At 39.7% G+C, this 24,088-nt stretch overlaps 1 protein-coding gene across 5 annotated transcripts in view; it reads right to left on the bottom strand.

Annotated features, from left to right (window-relative positions):
• GABRA2 (gamma-aminobutyric acid type A receptor subunit alpha2) overlaps positions 1-24,088 on the bottom strand; it is a 333,249-nt gene that overhangs the window by 23,952 nt on the left and 285,209 nt on the right. For all 5 annotated transcript variants that reach the window (XM_050947533.1, XM_050947536.1, XM_050947535.1 and 2 more), the window contains 2 exons: positions 20,919-20,986; positions 3,446-3,666 (listed from right to left, as the gene is read on the bottom strand). In XM_050947533.1, the coding sequence (XP_050803490.1) occupies positions 3,446-3,666; positions 20,919-20,986 (289 nt within the window). The remainder of the gene's footprint in view (positions 1-3,445; positions 3,667-20,918; positions 20,987-24,088) is intronic.

The raw sequence follows: 24,088 nt of genomic DNA, 5'->3' as shown, positions 1-24,088 counted from the left end.
TAAAAGGCAAAAGAACACTATATGTTTAAAAAAGTTAACAAAACAAGAAAATCGATTCCACAAAAAATGAACAGAGTTCATGCTGATTTGGGAGAGGAAATTGCAGTGTTATTAAACTAATTAAATTTTAAATCACCTCTTCCTTCTTCACTTTTATGTGGTCCTTCAGAATACATTGATTTATCACATCAAAAACTTACAGCTGACTTCAAAAATATGAGGAAAGGTCATTTAAATGAAAATATAAATTATATAACTGTGGGTTGTTCAGCATAGTCATTGTCTTCTCCTAATATTCAGAGGCACATGTTGCATAACTCCTAATAATTTGTTACAAAAGCACATAAAGCACAGCTGATTTGCTTAAGGAATGTGCTCCACTAGCCTCTGAACCATATTTTTTTTTAACTTCTTAAATGGAAAGTGTGAAAAAAAATGCATTCATTTTCAAAAAAAGGCTCTTCTCATTCCTCAGTTTACTACAGTGCATACACTAATGCCAAAACATGGAATGTCCTGAGCGAACGTGCTTACATCAAACTCAAGGATAAACATAATCTTAAAACATATGAAATAATTTCTCTCAGATTTTTCATTTGGATTAGTTTTGATTAAACATTGAATTGCATGAATGGACAGGTCCCCAATACAGACCATCTCTATGAAAAGAATAAATACTAGTAATTACAGACTGAAGAACAAAACTGTCTATATTAAAGCAGGCAGTTTATTTTCCATTACATAGGTTTGGTGCTTCATTTAGCTTTATTTTCTCAAGATTCATAGTTAGAAGTTAAGCAGAAGGCTTATACTAATCATATGGTAATTTGAGACGTGTACAATGGCCAGTTCTGAATTTATAAAATTAAAGGAATATAAGACATGAATTTCACAGCTTCAAGAGCAACGTACCTCTATGTAGTTGATTTATAATCGTACACAATTGCATGATTAATTTTATCTGGCATAATCTATCAGTTTACATTAGCTGCCTCTTTTTTTAAATCTCTTCAAATTGGGTGGAAATGGCATTTTCTCTGATTTGCAGCACAGAATTAAAGACAAGTTTCTGGATGGTTGACATTTCAATCAGTTAATACAAACATGGATTCAAATACTGATTTGATCACAAGTGAAAATACTATAAATGGTGATGGCCTCAATTTAGTTCCTAGTAAACTTTTCTATGCATAGTCAAACCATTACATAATTCAATATGATGAGCAGTCTATTTATCAGGATTCAGAAGAGTAACTGCTTGGCAGTTGTACAGCAGATCAGGATTAAGGTGCACTGACAGAGCTGTAAGACTGCATAGTGCCTGATTGCTTTGTGGCTCATGATTTATGCCTTACTCTAGCTGAGGAGCTGGTGTCCACTTTCACAATCAGTAAATTCATTAAATTTGTTCAAAGAAAATCATTTAAAAGTAAGTCAGAGGTTTTTGGAAATTGTTAAACAAAGGTTTTAAACTAGGATTCCCAACTTTCTAATTGCACAAAACTGAATACCCTAGCCCCAACACTTCCTAGAGGCCCTACGGTTCTGCCCCACCCCTTCCCGAAGGCGCTGCCCCACACATTCTCTCTCCCTTGGTGGCTCACTCTCCCCCACCCTCACTCACTTGCACTGGGCTGGGACAGGGGGTGAGGGATCTAACTGGGGGTGTGGGCTCCAGGGTGGGGCCAGAAATGAGGGGTTCAGAGTGCACGAGGGGGCTCCGGGTTGGGATGCGGGAGGGGGTATAGGCTCAGGGCTGGAGGTGTGAGCTCTGGACTGGGGTCAGGGATGAGGGGTTTGGGGTGTAGGAGGGGGCTCCAGGCTGGGGGATGGGGCCAAGGGATTCGGAGTGCAGGAGGGGGCTGTACATTGAGGCAGGGAGTTGGGGTGCAGGAGGGGATATGTCTGGGGTGGGGGTGCGGGCTCTGGGGTGGGGCTGGGGATGAGGGGTTTGGGGTGCAGGAAGGGGCTCCAGGTTTGGTGGGGGACTCAGGGCTGGGGCTCAGGATTGGGGCACGGGCTTACTTTGGGCAGCTCCTGGTCAGCAGCACAACGGGGCTAAGGCAGGCTCCTTTCTTGTCCTGGCTCCACACTGCACCCAGGAAGTGGCCAGCAGGTCCAGCTCCAAGGTGAGGAGGGGAGCAGGGGGCTCCATGCGCTGCTCTTGCCCAGAGGCACTACCTCCGCAGCTCCCATTGGCTGTGGTTCCCAGCCAATGGGAGTGTGGAGCTGATGCTTGGGGGCAGCGGCAGCATGAAGAGCCCTGTGGAGGCCACTACCTAGGAGTTGGACTTGCTGGCTGCTTCCAGGACACAGCACGATGCCAGGTAGAAACTAGCCAGCCTTAGACTTGCAGCATCACCAACCGGACTTTAAATGTCCTGGTCGGCGGTGCTGACCGGAGCCACAAGGGTCCCTTTTTGACCGGGCATTCTGGAAGGAAACTGGACACCTGGCAACCCTATTTTAAACTGACCAGTAAAAGCAAGAGCACTGCAACAGAATACGTAAATAGCAAATTCCACATCATACTGAGACGCTTTCTAACTGAAGGTTATGTTTTGCTCTTACTAATTTTCTAATCAAATTGACTCTTTAGGTACATTTTTTTTTCCTAAGGATGACTTTGCATTTTTCTTAGAAACTGATCATACACAGGATGTAAAAATAAAACATTTTTTAAAAATGTTTTAATAGGATACAAAGAAAATGTTGTTAGTTAATGTATAGTTAATTAAGATATGCACACAGGACTTTGAAAGCCAATTTTTCTCCCTCCTCATTTCTCTTAGCCAATAATCTGGGTATTTAACTCCATCAAATCACTGTCAGTTACACACAAACAATTCGTATAGTAACAAGATGTTTACTAGAAATCACATGCCAGTTTAATCACTGTACTATCAGCTGGTCATTGAAGTTGGTAAATTGTTAAGGCCTAGCTCTTATACAGTGTTTTTCATCCATAGATGTCAGAGCAATTTACAAAGGAGATTAGTATCATTATTCCCATTTAACAGTTGGGGAAACTGATATACAGGTAGGGCAAGTGACTTTCCCAAGGTCACCCAGCAGGCCAGTGATAGAGATGAGAATATGACCTAGGTCTCCTGAGTTCCAGTCCAGAGTTGTATCCATGAGGCCACAAGTGAAGCAAAAGAGTAGCCTGGAGACTGAAAATGCTATATAATTTCTATTTTCATATTCTATTGCAATGCTGTTACTTGTATCGGTCAGTTTAAAACCATTGTATAACAATTTCCAGAAACCTCTGACTTACTTTTATATGATTTTCTTAGTACAATTCATTAAATATGTTCAGACTGTGAAAATGGACTCCATATCTCCAGTTGGAGTAAGGCATGAAGCATGAGCAATAAAGCATTATTCCTTAGAAAAGCCATGTAAATAAATACTGTGAATACAGACAGATAAAAAGAAGTACCTCATGGTATACAAGAGAGTTCCATCATCCTGGATTCGTAGTAGTTTGTTTGGCATTGTCATGTTATGAGCAACTGACTTCTTCCCATTGTGAAAGAATGTGTCTGGGGTCCAGATTTTGCTAGCCATTAAGTTGTTCAGTCGAAGGATGTTCATTGGGCCTTTAAACTTCAACCTCTCATCTTTCCATTTTTGACGGAAGAAAACATCTATTGTGTACTCCTATAACAGAAAAAGACATTATTTTTGTCATAATGAACATCAGTCTGTTTTCCAAGCACAGAACACTAAAATGCTGGTTGTACAAATTCTGTTAATAAAAGTATCTGAAGGGGAAAAGTGGTCAACAACTATAATTGAATAATATCGAGGTTAATGAAGAGGAACTTAGAGAAAGCATTTAGGGTCTATACTCCCTTGGTAAGGGCACATAAAGTAATACTCATTAACCATAATAGACATGCTACGTTAGTATATATAAGCCCTAATAATTAGATGACTGCAGTGCAAATCAGTTTTCATAAACATTTTTCCATTTTGTTCAGAAGAAATGAAGATCAATACAGATCAAATTAGAATGCATTACTGCAGCAAAAACACCTGTAGAAGGAAGCCAGTACTTCAGTAGCATTGAGAATGGCCATGTTTTGAGCCAAGAAAACAAGCATGTGCAGAAAGCGCAGGATATATCCTGGAATATTAATATAAGAAAGATTATTCCCAAGGGAAAAAAAGAGTCAGTAACAAGGCTGTTGAATAATTATGGGCTTTACTAGCATAAACACATAGATAAGGAACAGTGAGTTATACCACTTCACTGACATATGATGAACAAAAGGGGGCAGACTGTCTGCTGAAATCCATGCCTATGAAAGGGGCTGATAGAAGTGTGCCTTGGTGTTTAATCTTGGGAGAAATTTGTGCTCAGAGAAGGAGGTTGTGGAAGAAGATTGATGTTCTACTTCCAAGTGCATGAGTCACTAACTGCTATCCCACTATTCTGTAGACCAGGGGTCAGCAACCTTTCAGAAGTGGTGTGCCGAGTCTTCATTTAATCACTCTAATTTAAGGTTTTCTGTGCCAGTAACACATTTTAACATTTTTAGAAGGTCTCTTTCTATAAGTCTATAATATATAACTAAACTATTGTTGTATGTAAAATAAATAAGGTTTTTAAAATGTTTAAGAAGCTTAATTTAAAATTAAATTAAAATGCAGAGCCCCCTCCCGACTGGTGGCCAGGACATGGGCAGTGTGAGTGCCACTGAAAATCAGCTTGCGTGCTGCCTTCGGCACCCATGCCATAGGTTGCCTACCCCTGCTGTTGACATTCTGTACACATCTTTAGGATTGTTTGTTGTTCTAGCTAAGAAAAATATTGATTAAAACTATAAGTATATCAAGTAAGTTAAAATTATATGTGTAAATTATCTAGTGTTTTGTAACTATCAGTACTGCAGATAAGTTGGAATTTTAAGGGCATGAAAATATTATAGGCATAAAACTGTAAATCGTTCATTTGCAATATTATGTCTTCTGGTGCAGCTGCAGTTTTGTTGTATAGCTGCAACATGTAGCTGTACATTTAAAATAAATCAATATGTTCCAATAACTGTTCTATTGTAATTACTTTGCAAATACTACACTTTATGGAGATTGTCTTATGGGCACATTATACTTGAATGACAATTAAATATCCTCTTATAATCCAATCAGTATAAAAGAAAAGTTAAAAGTAGTTTCAGTTACTACACTTGCCTCTGCCACTTTCAGTAGTTAGACAGACACATACACATGACTGTATGTCTGTCTCCCTCGAACCCCTCTGCAAACAGAGGAATCTCACACAAGCAGTTCTCTGCAATGGACTCGTGCCCACATGAACTTTCAATGGAACTCTCTTTCAGGGGTCCATCTGCAAAGAGCTGCTTGTAAAATCGGGTCCTATCTGACTGTATAGAGCAAACAACAAAACTAGTTCTACAAATATGCAAAAAGTAAATGAACTGGAAAAAAAGAGCATTTCCATTTACAGATATTGTAAAATTAGCAATTAAACATTTTTTCAGGCAGATGTGAGAGTTTTAATTTAACGGCATCCCTTTGAAAGTCCTTGCAAATCCTTAGAAGAAATTTTGCTAAATGCAGCTACTGAATGAACCAAACTGCTGGTGAAAGATTTGATAAATCATTTCAGTATCAAAATAAAATTCATTTCTGTACAAGTTGCAAAGTTTCTGTTGACTGAATCCTAGTATCATTTACACAAGCGAATGACGGAAGAAGTGGATCTTTGAAGTAGACAGAACTTCTCTACAACAGGGAGAGTAGAGATGGGAGATCAGGCCTTTGACAAAGCTCTCACACTGGCCTCCTATGTTTGTTTACAAATACTAGGGCAGATGGGGCGGGGCGGGGCGAAGATTTCAGCCAGAGCAGGACCTTGTTGATTTAAGATCAGGGGCAGGAACTACACACCTGGGGTGAAATCATGGCCCTATTGAAGTGCCACTGATTTCAACAGGACCAGGATTTCCCTTGGATGATCTGCATACAGAAGAGGAGCTATGGGAAATACTGTCCCAAGCACATAAAAATAAAAACATTCCTAGGACATGGTCCTTCATAAAAACTAAAAGCGAAAATGTGGTGTCTAATGTACCCATGTAGCACACTGGGCAACATTAGCACTCAATAAAGTGAGGAGCTGAAGGCACTGAGCTGAACCAGGCATAGTAAGAACAAGCACTGGGAAACTTCCTCAGTTTTGCCAGTGCAATCCAACCTTGACCTGCTATTCTGAACAAATAAACATCCTTATCTAAACAGCCCCAACTCCTACAGAATATTCTAAAACTACAACAAGAGTTGTGGGGAGTCTGGTGTGTAATCATCATAAATCCAAATCTAAAGGTATTCCCTTATTTTTCCTGAAAAAAAGGAAATAAGTTTGAGGCATGAATAGGCAAAAGAAATATCGTTAATTAGTAACATTATGAAATTAGCAAGTGCTCCTGGGCAGCGGAAGCACATATTACATGACAATTCCCACTTGCAGTGCTCATCACTCGCAGTAGCATCACTCTCTGCGGAGGCAGAAGCAGCCACCTAGTTCAGTGGAACTAGTGTAAGAAACTCTCAACCAGGTATTTGTAATACACCATATCTATTGCAAATGTTGGGCTTGTGGTTTAACAATAAGCGTACTAGAAATGCACAAAATTGCACACAACTTGAAATACTAAAGGAAGCAAAAATCAGAACTTCAAAATCTATTTGACTTTGAATTCACTAAAATACTTTATTACTCATGGAATCATATAGCTGAAACCTTTATGGCTCCCATATCACTGCATTCATGTGGGAGGTGAGTGGGGGAGGAAGACACAAAGGTAACTATCCCAGAGCTACACTGAATATACCCCAAATAATGGTTTACTTTTTACTTATTAGTTCTATTTCCTCTGATGCTACCTTCTATTTGTAATCATAAAAAGAAAAAGAAAAAGCTGGCTTAAATCCATAAGTTACTCCGGCTTCCTTAGTAATTATAAAACATATTAAAACCTGGAAAATTGTGTAAATCATACTGCCATATTTTCTCCCTTAATATGCATGCTTTATATAACTTTATTGTACTGGCCAATGCATTTCTCCTCCAGTAGTTGCTACATGTTTCAGAGTTTGCTGTAAGTAAATTTATATATCTTTTGGTATGGTACTGCCTCTGACTTTTTGCTGAATAGTAGACTAGTCTCAAATATGGTGGGACTTCTTTTAAAATATTCATGCTGTAAATGGACCATTTTGATTACCACTACAAAAAGTTTTTTTCTCCTCTCCTGCTGGTAATAGCTCACCTTAACTGATCACTCTTGTTAGAGCGTGTATGGTAACATCCATTGTTTCATGTTCTCTGTGAATATATCTATCTTCATACTGTATTTTCCACAGCATGCATCCAGTGAAGTGGGCTGTAGCCCATGAAAGCTTATGCTCAAATAAATTTGTTAGTCTCTCAGGTGCCACAAGTACTCCTGTTCTTTCTGCAGATACAGACTAACACGGCTGCTACTCTGAAACCTGTCATTAAAAATATCTGTCTGCATATACACAAATCTAAATGTCTGCCTCTGCTATTCTAGTGTTTCCATAAACAAAATATATATAAGGGTCCTATTCATTACTGCATTGCACTTTGTGTACACAATTATACATGAGCAAATCAGAATAGCAGCATTTTACACACACTTCACACAGATCGAAAAAAAGTCTATGGAAGATGCAAAGTAGGGGGAAAAAAATCAGAGCCTTAAAAGCATTTCTCTAACAAAATTGTCAAGCTCTATAGATAATTCTAACCTCTCTGAGGTTAAGGGGGAATTTCCACTCTTCCATCTATACTGTTGCATGGTGTGTTCTGTGCAGAACATAGAATAGAGCAAGGATTGAGCCACATCATCATGAGTGTGTCTCGTGGTCAACCTCCATGTCCATTTGCAATCACCTGGACCAATTCCTACCCTATCCACAGTCATATAACGTCACCATGGCAACTTCTGCACTGACACTAGAAAAATATTAGAAAAGTATTTTGGCTGTCTTTAGTGTGAGAAATGCTTTGTCCTTTTTGACTAAAGTCAATCTTTCTGTTTATTCTATTCATTTCATTGCCCTTCTCCATCTTTTCTGTTTCTGAGCTTGAGCCAAAGAAGAGAGTCAGCACATTGAGACTAGCCAGCTCTTGGTGGACCACCAGTAAGCGTTCCACAGATCACAGCATAGGAACCACTTCAACAGAAGATCAAAAAGGATAATTTTCCCCCCAAAATGTGTAGTCTGAGGGGAATGGATGGTATGTAAAGTGACATTCTTTGTGTTACTCTGTCCTATAAATCTGGTCCTCTATATTGTTATACAGAGGATTCAAATATTTGGTCACATATTGGTGACCAAATATTGGTCTGCAATTATTGAAACATAGTGGTCTCCAGCAAAAAAAGTCAGCATTTGCCAAAAAATACACCACACATTTACAGAAAGCTTGCCTAGTCTAAATAGAAGGAGAAACTGTGTTCTTAGATACCACTGTGGGGTAGCTGATGGCAAACATTTCCTAATGTAGACTACTGCTTTGTACAAATATAGAGATGGATTCTAGAAAAAAAAGAGCCTTAAACCAATATCTTGAATTTGTATTACAAATTTTACAGGTACTCTTTCATTGAGAAAGATGTATTGTCAATATACTTGGCATTAGTCAAAACATTACTCAGCACAGTATCTCCATTAAACTAGAAGAGCATACTTTCAGTATTACAGAAATCTTCCAGTGCTGATTTCTGGTCTAATGAATACTCCCTGCCGATTTGTATTTGAGATCATGGTCTCACAGTTATATTCTAATACTGTACATTTATACATGTTGCATTAGCTATCAAATTTGTATCCTGCCATTTGCTGTAATATTTTATATTACATGGTTAGAATTGTTGGGCCTGTTTTCTCAGTGACTGGACAGTGGAGTAAAATTATAGGGATTTCATTCTTTTTCTAGTAAAAAGTTGTTGTACTTGACGCCTCTGTGAGTGAAGACATTAGATGTACATCAGTATCTCTGGAGCAAAGTTTCAAATTGAGTCAAGTCTGAGCATTTCTCTTCCCTTATTTGAAAATCTTTATTATGAAGGCTAGATTTGGACAGAGAGTTTGGGGAAGGATGGGGGAACAAATTCTCTCTCTCATCTGTCCATGGCTGACAGATTGTGGCAGGCTTTGCATCTGGAGGAGAGATGGAAACATTCCAAATACTTCAAATATTGTGAGTGCCCATCAGCATGCAGCACTGACACTGAACAGGTTGAACATTTATTAATCACGTCCTGTAACCCAGCTTTTTTGTTCTGACTAGATCAAGCCAAAATTCCTCATTTACTGACTTGTTCAGATTTGTCCAAGTTGGTCCTTTATGGTCAGATTGGCCTTTTATAATATAGTATTTAACTCTCTGAAGCAATAAACCAGGTGTCAGCAACCTTTCAGAAGTGGTGTGCTGAGTCTTCATTTATTCACTCTAATTTAAGGTTTCGTGTGCCAGTAATACATTTTAACGTTTTTAGAAGGTCTCTTTCTATAAGTCTATAATATATAATTAAACTATTGTTGTATGTAAAGTAAATAAGGTTTTTTAAATGTTTAAGAAGCTTCATTTAAAATTAAATTAAAATGCAAAGCCCCCCGGGCTGGAGGGCAGGACCCAGGCAGTGTGAGTGCCACTGAAAATCAGCTCAAGTGCCACCTTCAGCACCTGTGCCATAGGTTGCCTACCTCTTCAATACACAAACATAATCAATGTAAACTGATTTAAAATAAGGTAAGTGGGGAGCAATGAGAAGTTAAAGTACTTTTTTACTGAATCTTTAAGAGTAGTCAGAAATGTGTGGAAAAACAGTCCCTCACCCTCCCTTTAAATTTATATATGTGGTTGATCAACTGATGAGAACAAAAGAGCTTTACAGACCTCCTTTTCAAACCAGGGGCCTCAGGGAGAGTTGCAGTCATGCAGATAAGGCAGAACTGGGCCCTGGTTATTTATTTACAAACGGTCAGTTGTTTTGTTTTGTTGTTTGAAGTACCAGTGCTCCTAGTGTCACATCTTAATTTTTCTTACTGAGTCTTAAGGCAATTCAGCCTACTAAATTAGCCCTGCTTCAGTTTAGTTTCAAAGCTATTAATAATGTTACTCTGTGGCTAACTGTCAAACACTTCTGTGAAACCAAAGGAGCAGTTTTAGGCAAGACCCATAGGAAAAAGCAATTATTCAACCAGACTTATCTGTATTGTATCTGAACCTTTGGAACACATCTGCCTCATTATAATGTGATATTTGCCTGAGTGATGAGCACTCAGAGAAAGTAGTGTAAGTCCTGCAACTTATTTTACTGGTGAATAATTCATCACAGCTCCCTTTGAAAAAATGCTAAACATTTGGGCCCAGCTTCCAAACTCAAGCTGAGGTAAGTTCTGCAGTGGTAGCAATAAGCCAACTTTTATTTGGCTTCATCATTTAATTCTCTGTGGGAAGACTTCACTTACAAGGCAGAGGACCAGCTCAAGGCTCTATGCACTGCCAATGTCACACACAGGGTTGTGCACAGAACGGTGGGCAGATAGTTACTGCACACTCACCATGTTGTGTAGAGAGCTGCTCCTCCCCACCCCATGTTGGCACTTCAGAAATCAGCGTGCTATGTTGCAATGGGAATATTTGTGCTAATCCAAGGGTAACCAACAGTTTTTGCAACTTGAATAGCAGGAGTGGAATAGCAGCCAAAACTGGGGTCATAGCACTGAAGAGCAGACAAGGCTTGAGATGGATTTCTCCATCTCCAACTCCTCTGCCCTTTACCACCTGAAGACCAAATACTTTACATTGCATATCATTAGCTATTAGCCTGACAGTAAGTCCTGATTCCATAAAAGGAAAAAAAGAAATTTTTTCTTTCCCAGAAAGCCTGACAAGCTTCTGATCTCTACAAGCCAAAGATTATAGAGGACAAGTAGCTGGAATTAAAATGTTTTCATTCAGCCTTCAGGGGATTTGAGGCAATTCTACCAATTGTTTACTGGAGTTACTGTTAATACTGAAGTACTATTTCCCAGTACCTTTTCTCATAACACAGGACACTGAGTCTGGAAAAACATGGGGGAGAAGGCGGTGGGAAAATTTATGAAACTAAAACTGTAGTTACCAAAAAAAACCCTCTCATGGAAAAATGTTTGGCCAGAAACTGCATGGATTCACCAGGTCCACAGAGAACTCAGATCTAATCCTCTGGGTCCAGGAATGCAGGAGAGCTCCATGTAACTCACAGCCTCAACAATATAGTACACTGGATTTGATCCCTATGCCTGCTCTCTACAACCCAGTTCTAAGGGAACTAGGGCTGGGCTGGCAAGGATTATCTCTCACATGTATTTCCATGGGGTTTTCATAGAAGCACGCAGCATAGCGTGGCTATCCTGACCTTTGTTTCTCTGTCCAAAGATTATCCTCACATCCATGGATTTCCATCCCTGTGGCATCCACGCTGAGGGACTTATATGGGCTCCTGTGGGTCACAGAAAGGTGGGGGAAATGTGGTCTGTAGCTATGATCCTTCCATTACTTTTGCCTCCCTTTAGGCAGACTTCCACATCTTTGCTCCCCTACATGACTTGGAAGACAGGGGACCCATTGCTTTCTGCCTAAAACCAGGCTAACAACTTTTTGCTGTACACACATTTTTTAGGCATTAATAAGAAACGTACCTCACAGATTCTAGAGGAAAAATAGTTTTTACTTCATTGGTAAGCTTTATCATACATATGTAAGCAACAAACTCACTTTAGTTTCATAAAAGGGTGAGATTCACCCCGTTCGAAGGGCCAGCACAAGGACCCTATTTTGAGGCCCAAATGAAACTTCAGTGGTGCAAAGGCTTTGTGCTAGACCACAGCACCATACAGCTGAATGGAAAAAAAAATTTTCCTCTGTGGAAAATGTTTTTGTCAAAACTCTTCTGCAGCAAATGTTGATTTTTCAGTGAAATATAAAATAAACCTACATATTTTGGCCAAACGCTTTTTTGGTTTGGGGCATTTTTGATAAAATATCTAAATTTAACATGGAAAGCAGACACCATTTTTTTTTAAAAAGTCATTTTGTCAAAAAGGGGAAATTTTCAACCAGTCCCACTATGCAAGGGTAAATCCCATTCAAAATGATCAGTTCACTTTTAGGGAATTTGTATTCAAGTTTTTATTTGAAAAGTAATTTCTGCTACGTTAGAAGTATCAAAAGAGGGTAATATTACTTTATTGAGTTATAGCAAGACCTTCCTATATTTGAAAGATCCATTCCATTAGGAGCCTTAATTTTCCATCCAGCTGTATGGTGCCACTGTGACAATGCGGTTCTGGCAGGACCCAACTGGGGGCTTGTCTACATCATAAAGTTGCAGCGCTGGTGAGGAGGTTACAGCGCTGCAACTTAGGAGGTGTACACATCTGCAGGGCATCACCAGCGCTGCAACTCCCTGTTTGCAGCGCTGGCCGTACTCCCGTTTTGTCTCGGGTGTAGAGGATCCAGCGCTGGTGATCCAGCGCTGGTAATCAAGTGTAGACACTTACCAGCGCTTTTCTTGACCTCCGTGGAATAAGCAGGTATCCCAGCATACCTGAGGAAGCCTCTCTGGTAATCAAGCAGGTCTCCTTCCCCGGTTTGCTCTCGCGTTCCCCGAACCCCTGAGCAAGCAGGTCTCCTTCCCTGCGGTTTGCTCTCGCGTTCCCCAAACCCCCGAGCAAGCAGGTCTCCTTCCCTGCGGTTTGCAGGGGGGTTCCGGGAACGCGAGAGCAAACCGCGGGGAAGCTGGTCTCCTTCCCTGGTTTGCTCTCGCGTTCCCCGAACCGCCATTGAAGCCGCCCAACAGTGCTGCAGTGTGGCCACATCTAACACCACTTGCAGCGCTGGTTGCTGTAAGTGTGGCCACTCTGCAGCGCTGGCCCTATACAGCTGTACTAATACAGCTGTAACAACCAGCGCTGCAAAATTGTAGATGTAGACATACCCTGAGAGTGCCAATTCAGGACTACTTGCTTAAACAGGGCAGTTACAGCCCAAGGCTGGGGTTTTTCCACCTCTAAGGCAAAGCAAACCAGCCAGACAAAGGTTTGGATTCACCCCACTGGCTAACCACAACTCACACAAGCAATTTCCTTAGACACTCCAGTCTCCCACTATCACCACCAGTGCCACTCGTCCTGAGCATGAATGGTTATGAAAACCAACACCCCAATAAAAGAAAAAGGTTCTCTCGATCCCAAAGAATCCAGCTCCAGACCCAGGTCAATATACACATCAGATCTTACCCACAAATCATGCTGTTGCCAATCCTTTAGAATTTAAAATCTAAAGGTTTATTTATAAAAGGAAAAAGATAAAGATGAGAGCTACAATTGGTTAAATGTAATCAATTACTTACAGTAATGGCAAAGTTCTTAGTTCAGGCTTGTAGCAGTGATGGTAGTAAACTGCAGGTTCAAATTAAGTCTCTGGAGTACATCCACAGCTGGGATGGGTCAACAGTACTTTGTTCAGAGCTTCAGTTTGTAGCAAAGTCCCTCCACAGGTAAGAAGCAGGATTGAAGACCAGATGGAGATGAGGCATCAGCCTTATATAGTCTCTTTTCCAGGTGTAAGAACCTCTTTGCCCTTACTGTGGAAAATTACAGCAAAATGGAGCCTGGAGTCACATGGGCAAGTCCCTGCATACTTTGCTGAGTTAAAAGGCATATCTGCCTTCTCTCCATGGGTCAATTGTATAGCTGATGGTCCTTAATGGGCCATCAAGCAGGCTAGGCAGAGCTAACAACAACTTGTCTGTGGTGTGTCTCAGAAGCATAGCACAAGTTTGAAATACAGACAGGATAGAGCCAATATTCATAACTTCCACTAAAAAATGACACATGCATACAGACTCATAGACTCATAGACTCTAGGACTGGAAGGGACCTCGAGAGGTCATCGAGTCCAGTCCCCTGCCCTCATGGCAGGACCAAATACTGTCTAGACCATCCCTGATAGACATTTATCTAACCTACTTTTAAATATCTCCAGAGATGGAGATTCCACAACTTCCCTAGGCAATCTATTCCAGTGTTTAACTACCCTGACAGTTAGGAACATTTTCCCTAATGTCCAACCTAAACCTCCCTTGCTGCAGTTTAAGCCCATTGCTTCTTGTTCTATCATTGGAGGCTAAGGTGAACAAGTTTTCTCCCTCCTCCTGATGACACCCTTTTAGATACCTGAAAACTGCTATCATGTCCTCTCTCAGTCTTCTCTTTTCCAAACTAAACAAACCCAATTCTTTCAGCCTTCCTTCACAGGTCATGTTCTCAAGACCTTTAATCATTCTTGTTGCTCTTCTCTGGACCCTCTCCAATTTCTCCACATCTTTCTTGAAATGCAGTGCCCAGAACTGGACACAATACTCCAGTTGAGGCCTAACCGGCGCAGAGTAGAGCAGAAGAATGACTTCTCGTGTCTTGTTTACAACACACATGTTTACAACAGACAGCATAATCATAACCAGCAACCCATAACCTGGTCTTAGACATCTTATATGACCCCCTTTACATAAGATCTGGTGCCCCTACAGGACCTTGGTTGCAACCATGTTCTTCTATATGGTCCCAGATTATATCAATAATGTCACACCATGGTCTTGTACAAAGCCTCTGCACCAATGAAGTCCCATTGGGGCCTAAAAACCGGGCCGTTGTGTAGGCTCCTGATGCAAACTTAAGCTTAAAAAATAAAATACAAAAATGTCAGGAAGTCTCTCTGTTCCAATATTCAGACCAAGTTTAACCCAGTTTTTGCACATGCTTATCCAGATTCTGCTACTTTACACATATTGAGTAATATCTCACTCTCGGTAGTGCCACTAGAAATAGAGAAAAGGAAACTCCATAAGAGGAACTTGGCCGCAGTTTCCTCTCGGTGGCACTCCTCTACAAGTTTTATGATCTGGCTGTGTATTTTGTGCTCTATATAATGACTACTCAGAACGTAAAAAATTATATTTTCCATTTAAAATTTACAGGCCCTTCTCTTGAGGAGATCAAGACATTTTGCTTCTTCAGAAGCTCTAGATGGCTGAATGAGAGGGAGGCTGTGTCAGACAATAACTCAATTCTGAGGAAAAGCTGTAAAAAAAACACTGAGAATCGAGGGGGAAATATACAACAAAAAATAAAGATCTCCTTAACTACATTATTAGTTTTTAAAAGGGCATACAGAAAGAGCCAATTTTAATTGCCTGAATTCACAAACCCACTTCAGATTTTGTCATCTTGTCAGCCATGTTCCATTCTAAGTTTTTTTACCTTCTACCTCAGAATTTTCAAATGTTAAAGCTTTTTTAAGCTTAATTACAGATGCTGTAATTAACTGCTTTAATTACCATTTAGTCCTATAACTTTCCTTGGACAATTATGGTAATTAACAATTTAGAGATACTGCTTCGTTTTTCAGTTACTCGGTTTTTGTTTTTTAAGTATTCGGCTTTTTCCCTCTCAGGCTAATGTCACAATAAATTTACATCACTGACCTGGATGGAAGCCTTTAGGGCTTTACATCACAATACTGAATGTATACATTTCATAAAATAACAATGCAACAACTGACACTCTAAAACTGCAATCTGCTTTATTTTGCTCTTTGGCTTCTCTTGATTAGTCCCCATTACTCGGCATAATGAAGTTGAAAAACAACTCCAGCGAATTCCCATTTTTACACTTTGACAGTAAACTCTGTGGCTTAATACACTTCCATATCTTTATTAAGCAGCTAGTACAAGTTGATCTGGATTTCAGATTATATAGAAAATTTACAGCAATTCTCCCACAACCAGTCTAGCACCAATGCATCAGTGGGAGAAATGCTAAAAATTCTTATTGTAGACAAGACATGAGGTTAGGTTGTTAACATAGTAACTAAGTACCACTGTTTACCTTCAGCAAGGCTAGATTAAAAGGTATATAGTATTATCTGTAAGCAAGCAATTCTAAGGTCTTGAATTCAGATGCACGTGCCAGAGTTTCAGTGTGGCAGAGGAGAACACAAGAAAAGGAATTCATAATTTGAAAGTAACAAAATGTAGTTTAAAGAAAACTTGCACTAATACACTAAATGATGTCAGGTGACATGCAGCTGTTAAGGTCTTTTTAAAAAAAATTCAGGACTAAAAGGTATTTTGACAATTAATGTGCAGTTTCTTCTAATCACGTATCCACATTCAAAGTGGTAACAGATTTTGATTTTTAATGTTAGTTATCCAATTTATTTTTTGCTGGACTCAGATCTATCTATTCAAAAGCATAGTACTCTGACTAAAAATAAAACGATGAACTATGTTACAAAGCAGTAGCATTTACTTTATTTCACCAAAAAATATTAAAAAAATAATGGGCCCAATTCACCACATCATTATTCCAGTCATATGCAAGTGTACCTATCAGAGTTGACTTGAGTTATGCCAACACAGAAGTGGAGTAAAGCAGTAGTGAATTTGGCACTATATCTTTTGTCAACATTACACCCATCTGAAAATTTATTCTTCTTTGAAGCTTCTTTACTAGTAAACAATACAACCAGGTGAAATTTAAACCAAGATCATTTCAATACAAAGGTAGCTGTAGCTATTGAACTGAAGAATAATTCCATTAGCTCTCAGTATAGAAATACAAACAACTTTTTCTAAGTACTGTAGAAGAGAGTCATCCCATTTCACTTTCCCATAATCCTGAACTGCATGAGCCCCAGCTCAAAGTTTATCCATCTCAGAATTAAACAAGGCATTTATTTTGGTTTGGTTGGCTATTCAATGTATGAAGCAATGATCATGTGAAAAAAATGAAGACGAAAATTGGGCAAAATGGAGAAAGGACACAAGACTCAGGCATTAAAGCTTACCCAAATAGTCTACCAATAATGTAATGAAGATGGTGGTATAGCCCATACCTGGTTGAATAATCCTGACATTCTTTGTGGGTTTTCCCCCCAGGCTTATATCATAACATATATCGGGTAAGTGCAACAGATAACAAGCTAATGAAGGGACAATGGGCAAGAGTGCTTGTGACTTAAATTTCCAAGTTCTGTAGTGGGTATATAAACGAACTCAGGATTCTCTCAGCCCCTGTGTGCTTGCCAAATTCCTAAGAAAAAGTTTCAAATTATGAAGAAAAAAAAAGCATCAGCTCACAAGAATCACTAACATCTATAATGACTCCACAGAAAACAAAATGGAAATGACTAAAGTTGTTTTATAATGGGCAATTTTTTTGGGGGGGGGCGGTGCAAAAAAAAAAATCACAAGTGAGTCCCTGGCAAGTTTTGATTAAATCACAGATGTATAACATTAGATGCAGATTTTTGTTTCGAAGAATGTTCTTTTGTAACTTCTGTCTTTTATAGTTGGAAGGGAGAAACAAGTATCTGCACCTCTGCAAGGAGGCAGAGGTGCAGGAAGAAGTCACACAGACTCTCCAATCTAAATAAAAGTAGAAATGGAGACTATGACCTACCATGACAAAAAGCACGAGCTCACGATATAAAATTTGTGACCCACCATGACAAAACAACAGCACTAATGATGTTTCCTTCTATTGACACACCGTAAATAGTTTTGAACATCGTAGTAAAAAAACAGTTACCATAAATGCACACATTCATGCGGTAGTTTTTTTGAAATTCAGTTTGTGTAACAATTCTAAAGTCAACAAGGTAACTTACAGTCTATGTACAGGAGATAATTTTTTTTTTTCCAAACTGGCCAAATTAATTAAATCTTGATGACTAAAGCAATGCCCTATTAAAGGATTTAGCACAACTCATTAGTACAAAAAGTCTTCACTTTTTTTTTATTCTTTCAATGTTAAACTATTGAACCACATTTTGTCAGATTTACTCACAATATTTCCTTGACAGCCTGATACCAAGTTTTGAAAGCTTCACCGCGTAATGTTTATTTCTGCCAAAATTATGACTTGTTGAAAAAATTTGGAATGTCAATGGAAACCTGTACTATGGCATTGGCTTCAAGTGGCAGATTAGATACAAAATACCTTAGCACTAATGGAAATTGAGCCATAACTGATTCCTATTAATTTGATAACAAACAGTAATAATGATCATGAACTCTTTTGTTAGCAATGTGAATAACCATGCTATCTCACCACAATTCCATTTGCCCCATTCCTATCATTTCCAGTGTGAATCTCCCCTGTTCCATACAGAGGGCGAGGTCAGTGTGAACCACACCCACACTATTCCCCAGACCTTTTCTGCAGACCTCACTCCACATGCATTATTCTTCCATCTCAAGCTGACTGTGGAAAAACTGGCAGAATGTTAATGCAACCCAAGACTGCAGTTATTGTTCTATGACCCCCAACCCACTGCCAGCTGGGGTGGGGGGGAGCCTTAAACAGCAGTCCTAGAAGCACCAGTAGCTATGAGACCATCATGGCAATGAAGCTGCACTCTCAGAGAACCTGACTTGAAGGTGCAGGACCTCAGCGATAATGATCCTACTTTCCTGAAGATCTCCTGGGATTCAGGTGATCTGGGAGCCAGGACCACTGCCATTCCATCGGAGAACTAAGGCGGGGGGGGAGATCAAACCCGTCCTCCAGGTGAAACAATTTGGGGAAAACTCTGAAAGGGGTCAGTTTCAGAGCAACTGAACCTGTCCTCCCACTCTGTAGTCAACCAAGGGCACTCACTTAAGGCTTCCAGCTCCACAGCCATCACCTCTCTTGGGTGGAGACATGCATCTCCCTCCCTCCCTCCCTCCTAATTAGGGATCTTAAGGTTGTCCAGCTCCCTGCCTTACATTGTGATATCCTCAACAAGCCAGACCCCCTAAAAGGCCAGCACCTGCAATTAGCTTTCTCTTTGAGGGCTCTGACCAGTGTATTGTCTGCAGATGTAAGTCATCACACATCTCCTTTGAAGCAAGCACATTTATTCTTAAGGTAAAAAGCATTACACAGAAGCATATTAAAACAATAAAAGAACATACATGGATGCTAAAAAGCTTACCAGAGGTCACTCCCCACTCCAAAATAGGGCTCTGGTAGGTTTTAGTCCTTCAAAACTCACAATTGGGTATTCCCTATGATTACACATTCATATATCTTAGATCTAGGACCAGAACGAAATCTGGGCAGATGAGTCATTTACACAGCTTGGGTCTTTGATCTTGGCCTTCTGTAATAGGTAGGTAATCAGCAGGTAGTGGCCATCTCCTCAGGGCGTAGATTCAAACAGCTAGGTTTTTGCATAACGGGAGATGTGGAATTTGCATTAGCTACTCTCTAAGGAGTTCCCAGGGGATCCACTGAACTCTTATTGCCCCCATATTTATCTGGCACAATTCCCTGCCTCACAGAGACGTGAAGATAAATGCATTAAAGACTGTGAGGTGCTCAAATATTATGGTAATAGGGGCCACATAGGTACCTAAGATAGATAGAATTTTAAACATGTTTTGCCCTGGTGTATAATGCTGTGGAGAATCAAACCTATAGATCTAGCTAACAAAATACAAATGATTTTAGAAGCTTCATTTTATATCCTCAGGGGGGAAAAACATTTCCTGCTATTCACAAGAATCAAGGCTATCTATAATGCCGCCCAAGAAAAACGTTTTTTTTTCTAAAATCAGCTTTTTATTTGAAATATCTAATGAAATCCAGTATATAGTTTGTCAGTTGCAACTGGCAAATATTTATTCAAAAACAGTGCTATTTTTTCAAGAAAAAAAAATAATTTGGTATTTCTTTTCAAAATTGCACCTATTTCATGAATCTAAAACCTCTCCAAAACCTCATGTTATGCATTTCTCAAATTCCTTCGATCTTGCACAGCCCTACCACCAACTAACCTGTTAACAGTTGTCAATTACAGAATAATCCATAGCATAACATGATGATTCAGAGACAGAAAGAGCCCAGAACAGGGAGCCAGTTGAGAAAGCTCTCCATAGACAGAGGAAGAGACCAGACTTAGGGTTAGGAGCTCAGGGCATCTTCAGTGGATGCCAACTTCTGGGGGTGGCAAATTGATATCATTAGGTAAGAACAATGGGATAAGGAGATTGGTGGGTTTTTTCACAGCCATTTGGGGAAACATTTTCCACTCTGGGTGACAGCACACCTAGGACTGGCCCTGTAGGCCAATATTGTTAGCTTCTTTCTTTTAATAGCCATGGCTCCTGATCCTGCTGGTCCTTCATGAACCTGAGTAGTTCCAATGACTTTCAGGAGACTACTTAAGAATAACTTACACAAGTGTTTGCTGGATTGGCACCATTGTTCAAAACTGTCTGTCAGAAACTCAGAAGTACAAGGGTTCCCTCCCTTCCAGTAATTTTTCTCAGATCATTTCATTGTGGGGGCGGAGTTTGAGCCCCACACTGAACAAACCTCGCAGCTCACACTCTCTCTCTTTGTCCCAAGCCATCCACCCAAAGTCCTTGAAAGCACCTCAACTTTTCCAGTGACTGGGGATCTATGCTCTTCTTTATAAAGAGTGGCTATAAACAAAGCCATTCAACAAGACACTTATAACAACTTGGGGACTGTTACTGATAGGCTTTCCCTGCCTTGACTTCACTCTGGGTGAAATCTACCCAAGTGCACAGGACCAAGAGAAAACCTATAACCACCTAAGTCACACTCCACATCTTTTGACATGTATATCAATTTTATATTGCCATAATTCTATTGATTTCAATTAATTTACTCCTGATTTGCTCCAGTGTAAATGGGAGCAGAATGTAAACATTCTTTACAGTTAACAGTAGGTCTCCTCATCCTTTCCGTGCTATGCAAGCAAAAGATTAGTTCACTCAGGAACTCACCATGTCTGTGTCTGAAACAGGTCCAAAGCTGGTTACGTAGATATTAGTGAAGACTTTCGTTATACTGTCTGATAAGAGAAGAGAAAAAAAACACACACATTTTTAGCACATTCATTCTCTGTATTCTGCACACAGAGTGATGTGAAACATTCTGAACCAGATTCCGCTCTTAGTCATACTGTTGCAAACATGGAGTAACTCCACTGACCTTATTAGAATTACTCTGCTGTTACACTGGTGTTACTAGAAGCCCTCCCCCTCGAGGGCTTCACTTGCAGCAAATACAAACATCTTTCTCATTTTCACAGCCAGCAAAAATAATTACATTGCCTGGTATTTAATAAGGTGCCACAATTCTCAACATTAGAATTATCTGAACAATAACAGAGCTATTATTCTTAGTGTTGTAGATCACTGCTGGTAAAAGCTTTCTAATTTAAGGCTATTTTTTTTCCAGACTGAACAGCTTTTTTCAAAGTCAAAGAAACTGTTTACAATGCAATTACTAACAGTGCTAAAAATAACTGTGCAACAGCATCCTATATTTTAATTGTTTAAGTGACAGATGTTTAAGCATAATAGTCCTTTCCCTGTGTTGACTCTGCTGCTTAACTCTTGTTAGAGCTGTAGAAAGAATGACCTCCTAACGATTACAGCTGGACAGCCATGATACCAGCATATTAATTGTTGTGCTGTAGGGAAAAATAATTGCTCAGCTTTCTATCTTCAATTTTCAGTGAGGCTCAAAACTAAATAATATGCGCCAATAGGGATGGGCCACACCAGCAGAAAATTTCCCACAGCTGTTTCCAGCTACCCTATAGGTATCAGGCACCTAGAATGTTGAATATTCTACCTTTCAACAATTTAAGTGAAAAAGGAAAAAAAAGGGGCGGGGGGGTACTTAAATACAGGTAAGTGCAATTTGACAATGGAAGCATCATGCCTTTTCCTAAAAAAGAACACTGCACCTCGTAACTGCTCTTTGCTGTATCTTGATCTCCATATTTAATCAAATCAAAGGAACAGGCATTTAGTGCTTTCTATTCCTGGTTAAAAGCTGTTCTAAAAAACAAACAAACAATCTTTTGATCAAGATGTTGTATCATAAGATTTAATTTTTCATTCCATTGATGAACACAATGTAGATTTTCCATTGGAAGCCCAGAATGGAGACCTGCATTGATTGGTTTCTTATATAATCAATGTTTTCCTGACAAAGAGCAGTGCAATTGAACATACTAGTGTGCATGTGCAATACTGCCCTCTACTGAATAAAATCAAAAGTGCTCATTTGTTTATATAGGCTCTATAGCTAACAGTCCCTTTTATTTTTTTATTAAAAGCTAAGGGCCATTATATACTCCTGTGCTTTGGGAATGGTGGAGAGATGCACCCCACCCCAAGAGGGAACACCAGGAGGAACTGTGCTGGTACAATCCCTTCTGGAGCTTCCTGGAGTGTAGAGAAAATGCATCCCTGAAGTGTAGAGGAAATGCATGCCTGAGTTGTCGCTTATGATGAAACATGCACTCCCCTTCACAGCTAACCAGTGGGTCCTACAAGAAGCTGTTGAAGGAGAGCACAGAGCTTGTAATTATACCCTGCTGCTACACAGGGGGATGTGAAGTGCAAGAAAAGTGGAAAAAGGCTTTTTGCACCTTGCTGCCTGCACACCTTAAAGAGGCCACTCAATCTAGTGGTGAGGGCCTGTGATTTTGGAGTAGGGCAACCTAAATTCTGTCCCCACAGCTACCATGAAGTTCCAAGTGGCCATATTCAGTAGCAAAAGTTCAGTATAGTATTCAATATATTCTTTGCTCCTCACAATACTTTTACTTTGGGATTACTTATAATTTATCTGCCTTTTTAGAAAAAAAAAGAAAAATGAGGAAAAGAAAAAGAGATCCTTCCTCAATGTGTCCAAATCAAGATTATTATATATTTGTATTATGCATTAACACTTAGGCGCTCAGTTGTACATCATGCCTCCACTGTGCTAGGTGCTGTACAAACACATAGCAAGGAGACTGTCCCTGCCCCAAAGAGGACAAGGGACAACACAAGATGTTGGGGTGCATGTATGTTCTCAGTATTTGGCTAGGAATAAGCATAAGTTTTGCTGAAATAACATGTGGAAACTACAAGTATGGTTCAAAAATACAGAGACTGAATACTGTCTGTCAGAAAATCGTAAAACTAGGATAATTCTCTCCAAATGGGCACTTGTTACAGGCTGAGAGGAAATTAAAAGTGACAAGACAGAATCCCTCTCTCTCCAGGGCACCAAACAGTGCTACAGAGATTAAGTGTAAAAGCTGGCTTGCACTATTCCAAAAACTCACAACCCTAATTATTATTCTATGCAAAAAAGGTGTTAATGCATTACTGACAGTCAAGCTTTCAAAAGGCAGGAAGCCAGATCTAATCTCAGTTATTCTGGTGTAATTTGGAGTAACACCCCTGCAGGGAAAGGAGTCACTCGGGAGTAACTCCAATATAACAGATTTGAATCTGATCCAAAAAAGTAGAGCTATGATAGGGACCTCAACATTGTCCTGTTATATCTTTCAATAGATCTTTATATTGTTATACATTATTTGTCAAATACAATATATAATACAAACTGAAATTTCAATACCAGTTTTGCATACATTAAACTATGATGCATATACTCTTCAAACTTGGCTTCAGTTTTACATCTCAATGCGAGCAAATCAGTCCCAAATTCTAAGAATATAAACACACTAGTAGGGTTAAACTCCTGGTCCCACTATTGAAAAATAGAAAGTGAATACAGTGTTGAGGGAGATCAAAGAGGCAACAATGAATGGCTCAAAAGCTGTCATAACTATCTGGAGATTCCTTTAGCTGTCCCTAAATTACCTCCTTTAGAATCCCCAATCTAAGGGCAGGCCGAGAATGTGGCTGGAAGAAAGAGACAAGCACTACAGTGATTCTCAGCTGCTAGAACTTTATGTCAGCCAGATGCAGTTCAGAGGAGCACTTAGGCTGATCTAAACTGTACCAGGGCCAAGTTTGAAAATGTTGACCTGTGTGTGCAAAACAGAACAAAGGTCAAAGTGGAGGTCTGTGTCAGCATTGGGATTAGGCCCTTGCTTAGTCAACTTGATCATCCCATCTCTCATGTTCCTGAGCTGGCCCTCCTT

Source organism: Gopherus flavomarginatus, chromosome 3 (genome assembly GCF_025201925.1).
Source record: "Gopherus flavomarginatus isolate rGopFla2 chromosome 3, rGopFla2.mat.asm, whole genome shotgun sequence".
Taxonomy (NCBI): Eukaryota; Metazoa; Chordata; order Testudines; family Testudinidae; genus Gopherus; species Gopherus flavomarginatus.
The sequence above is the reverse complement of the archived record's forward strand: the minus strand, read 5'-3'. Positions and strand labels throughout refer to the sequence as shown.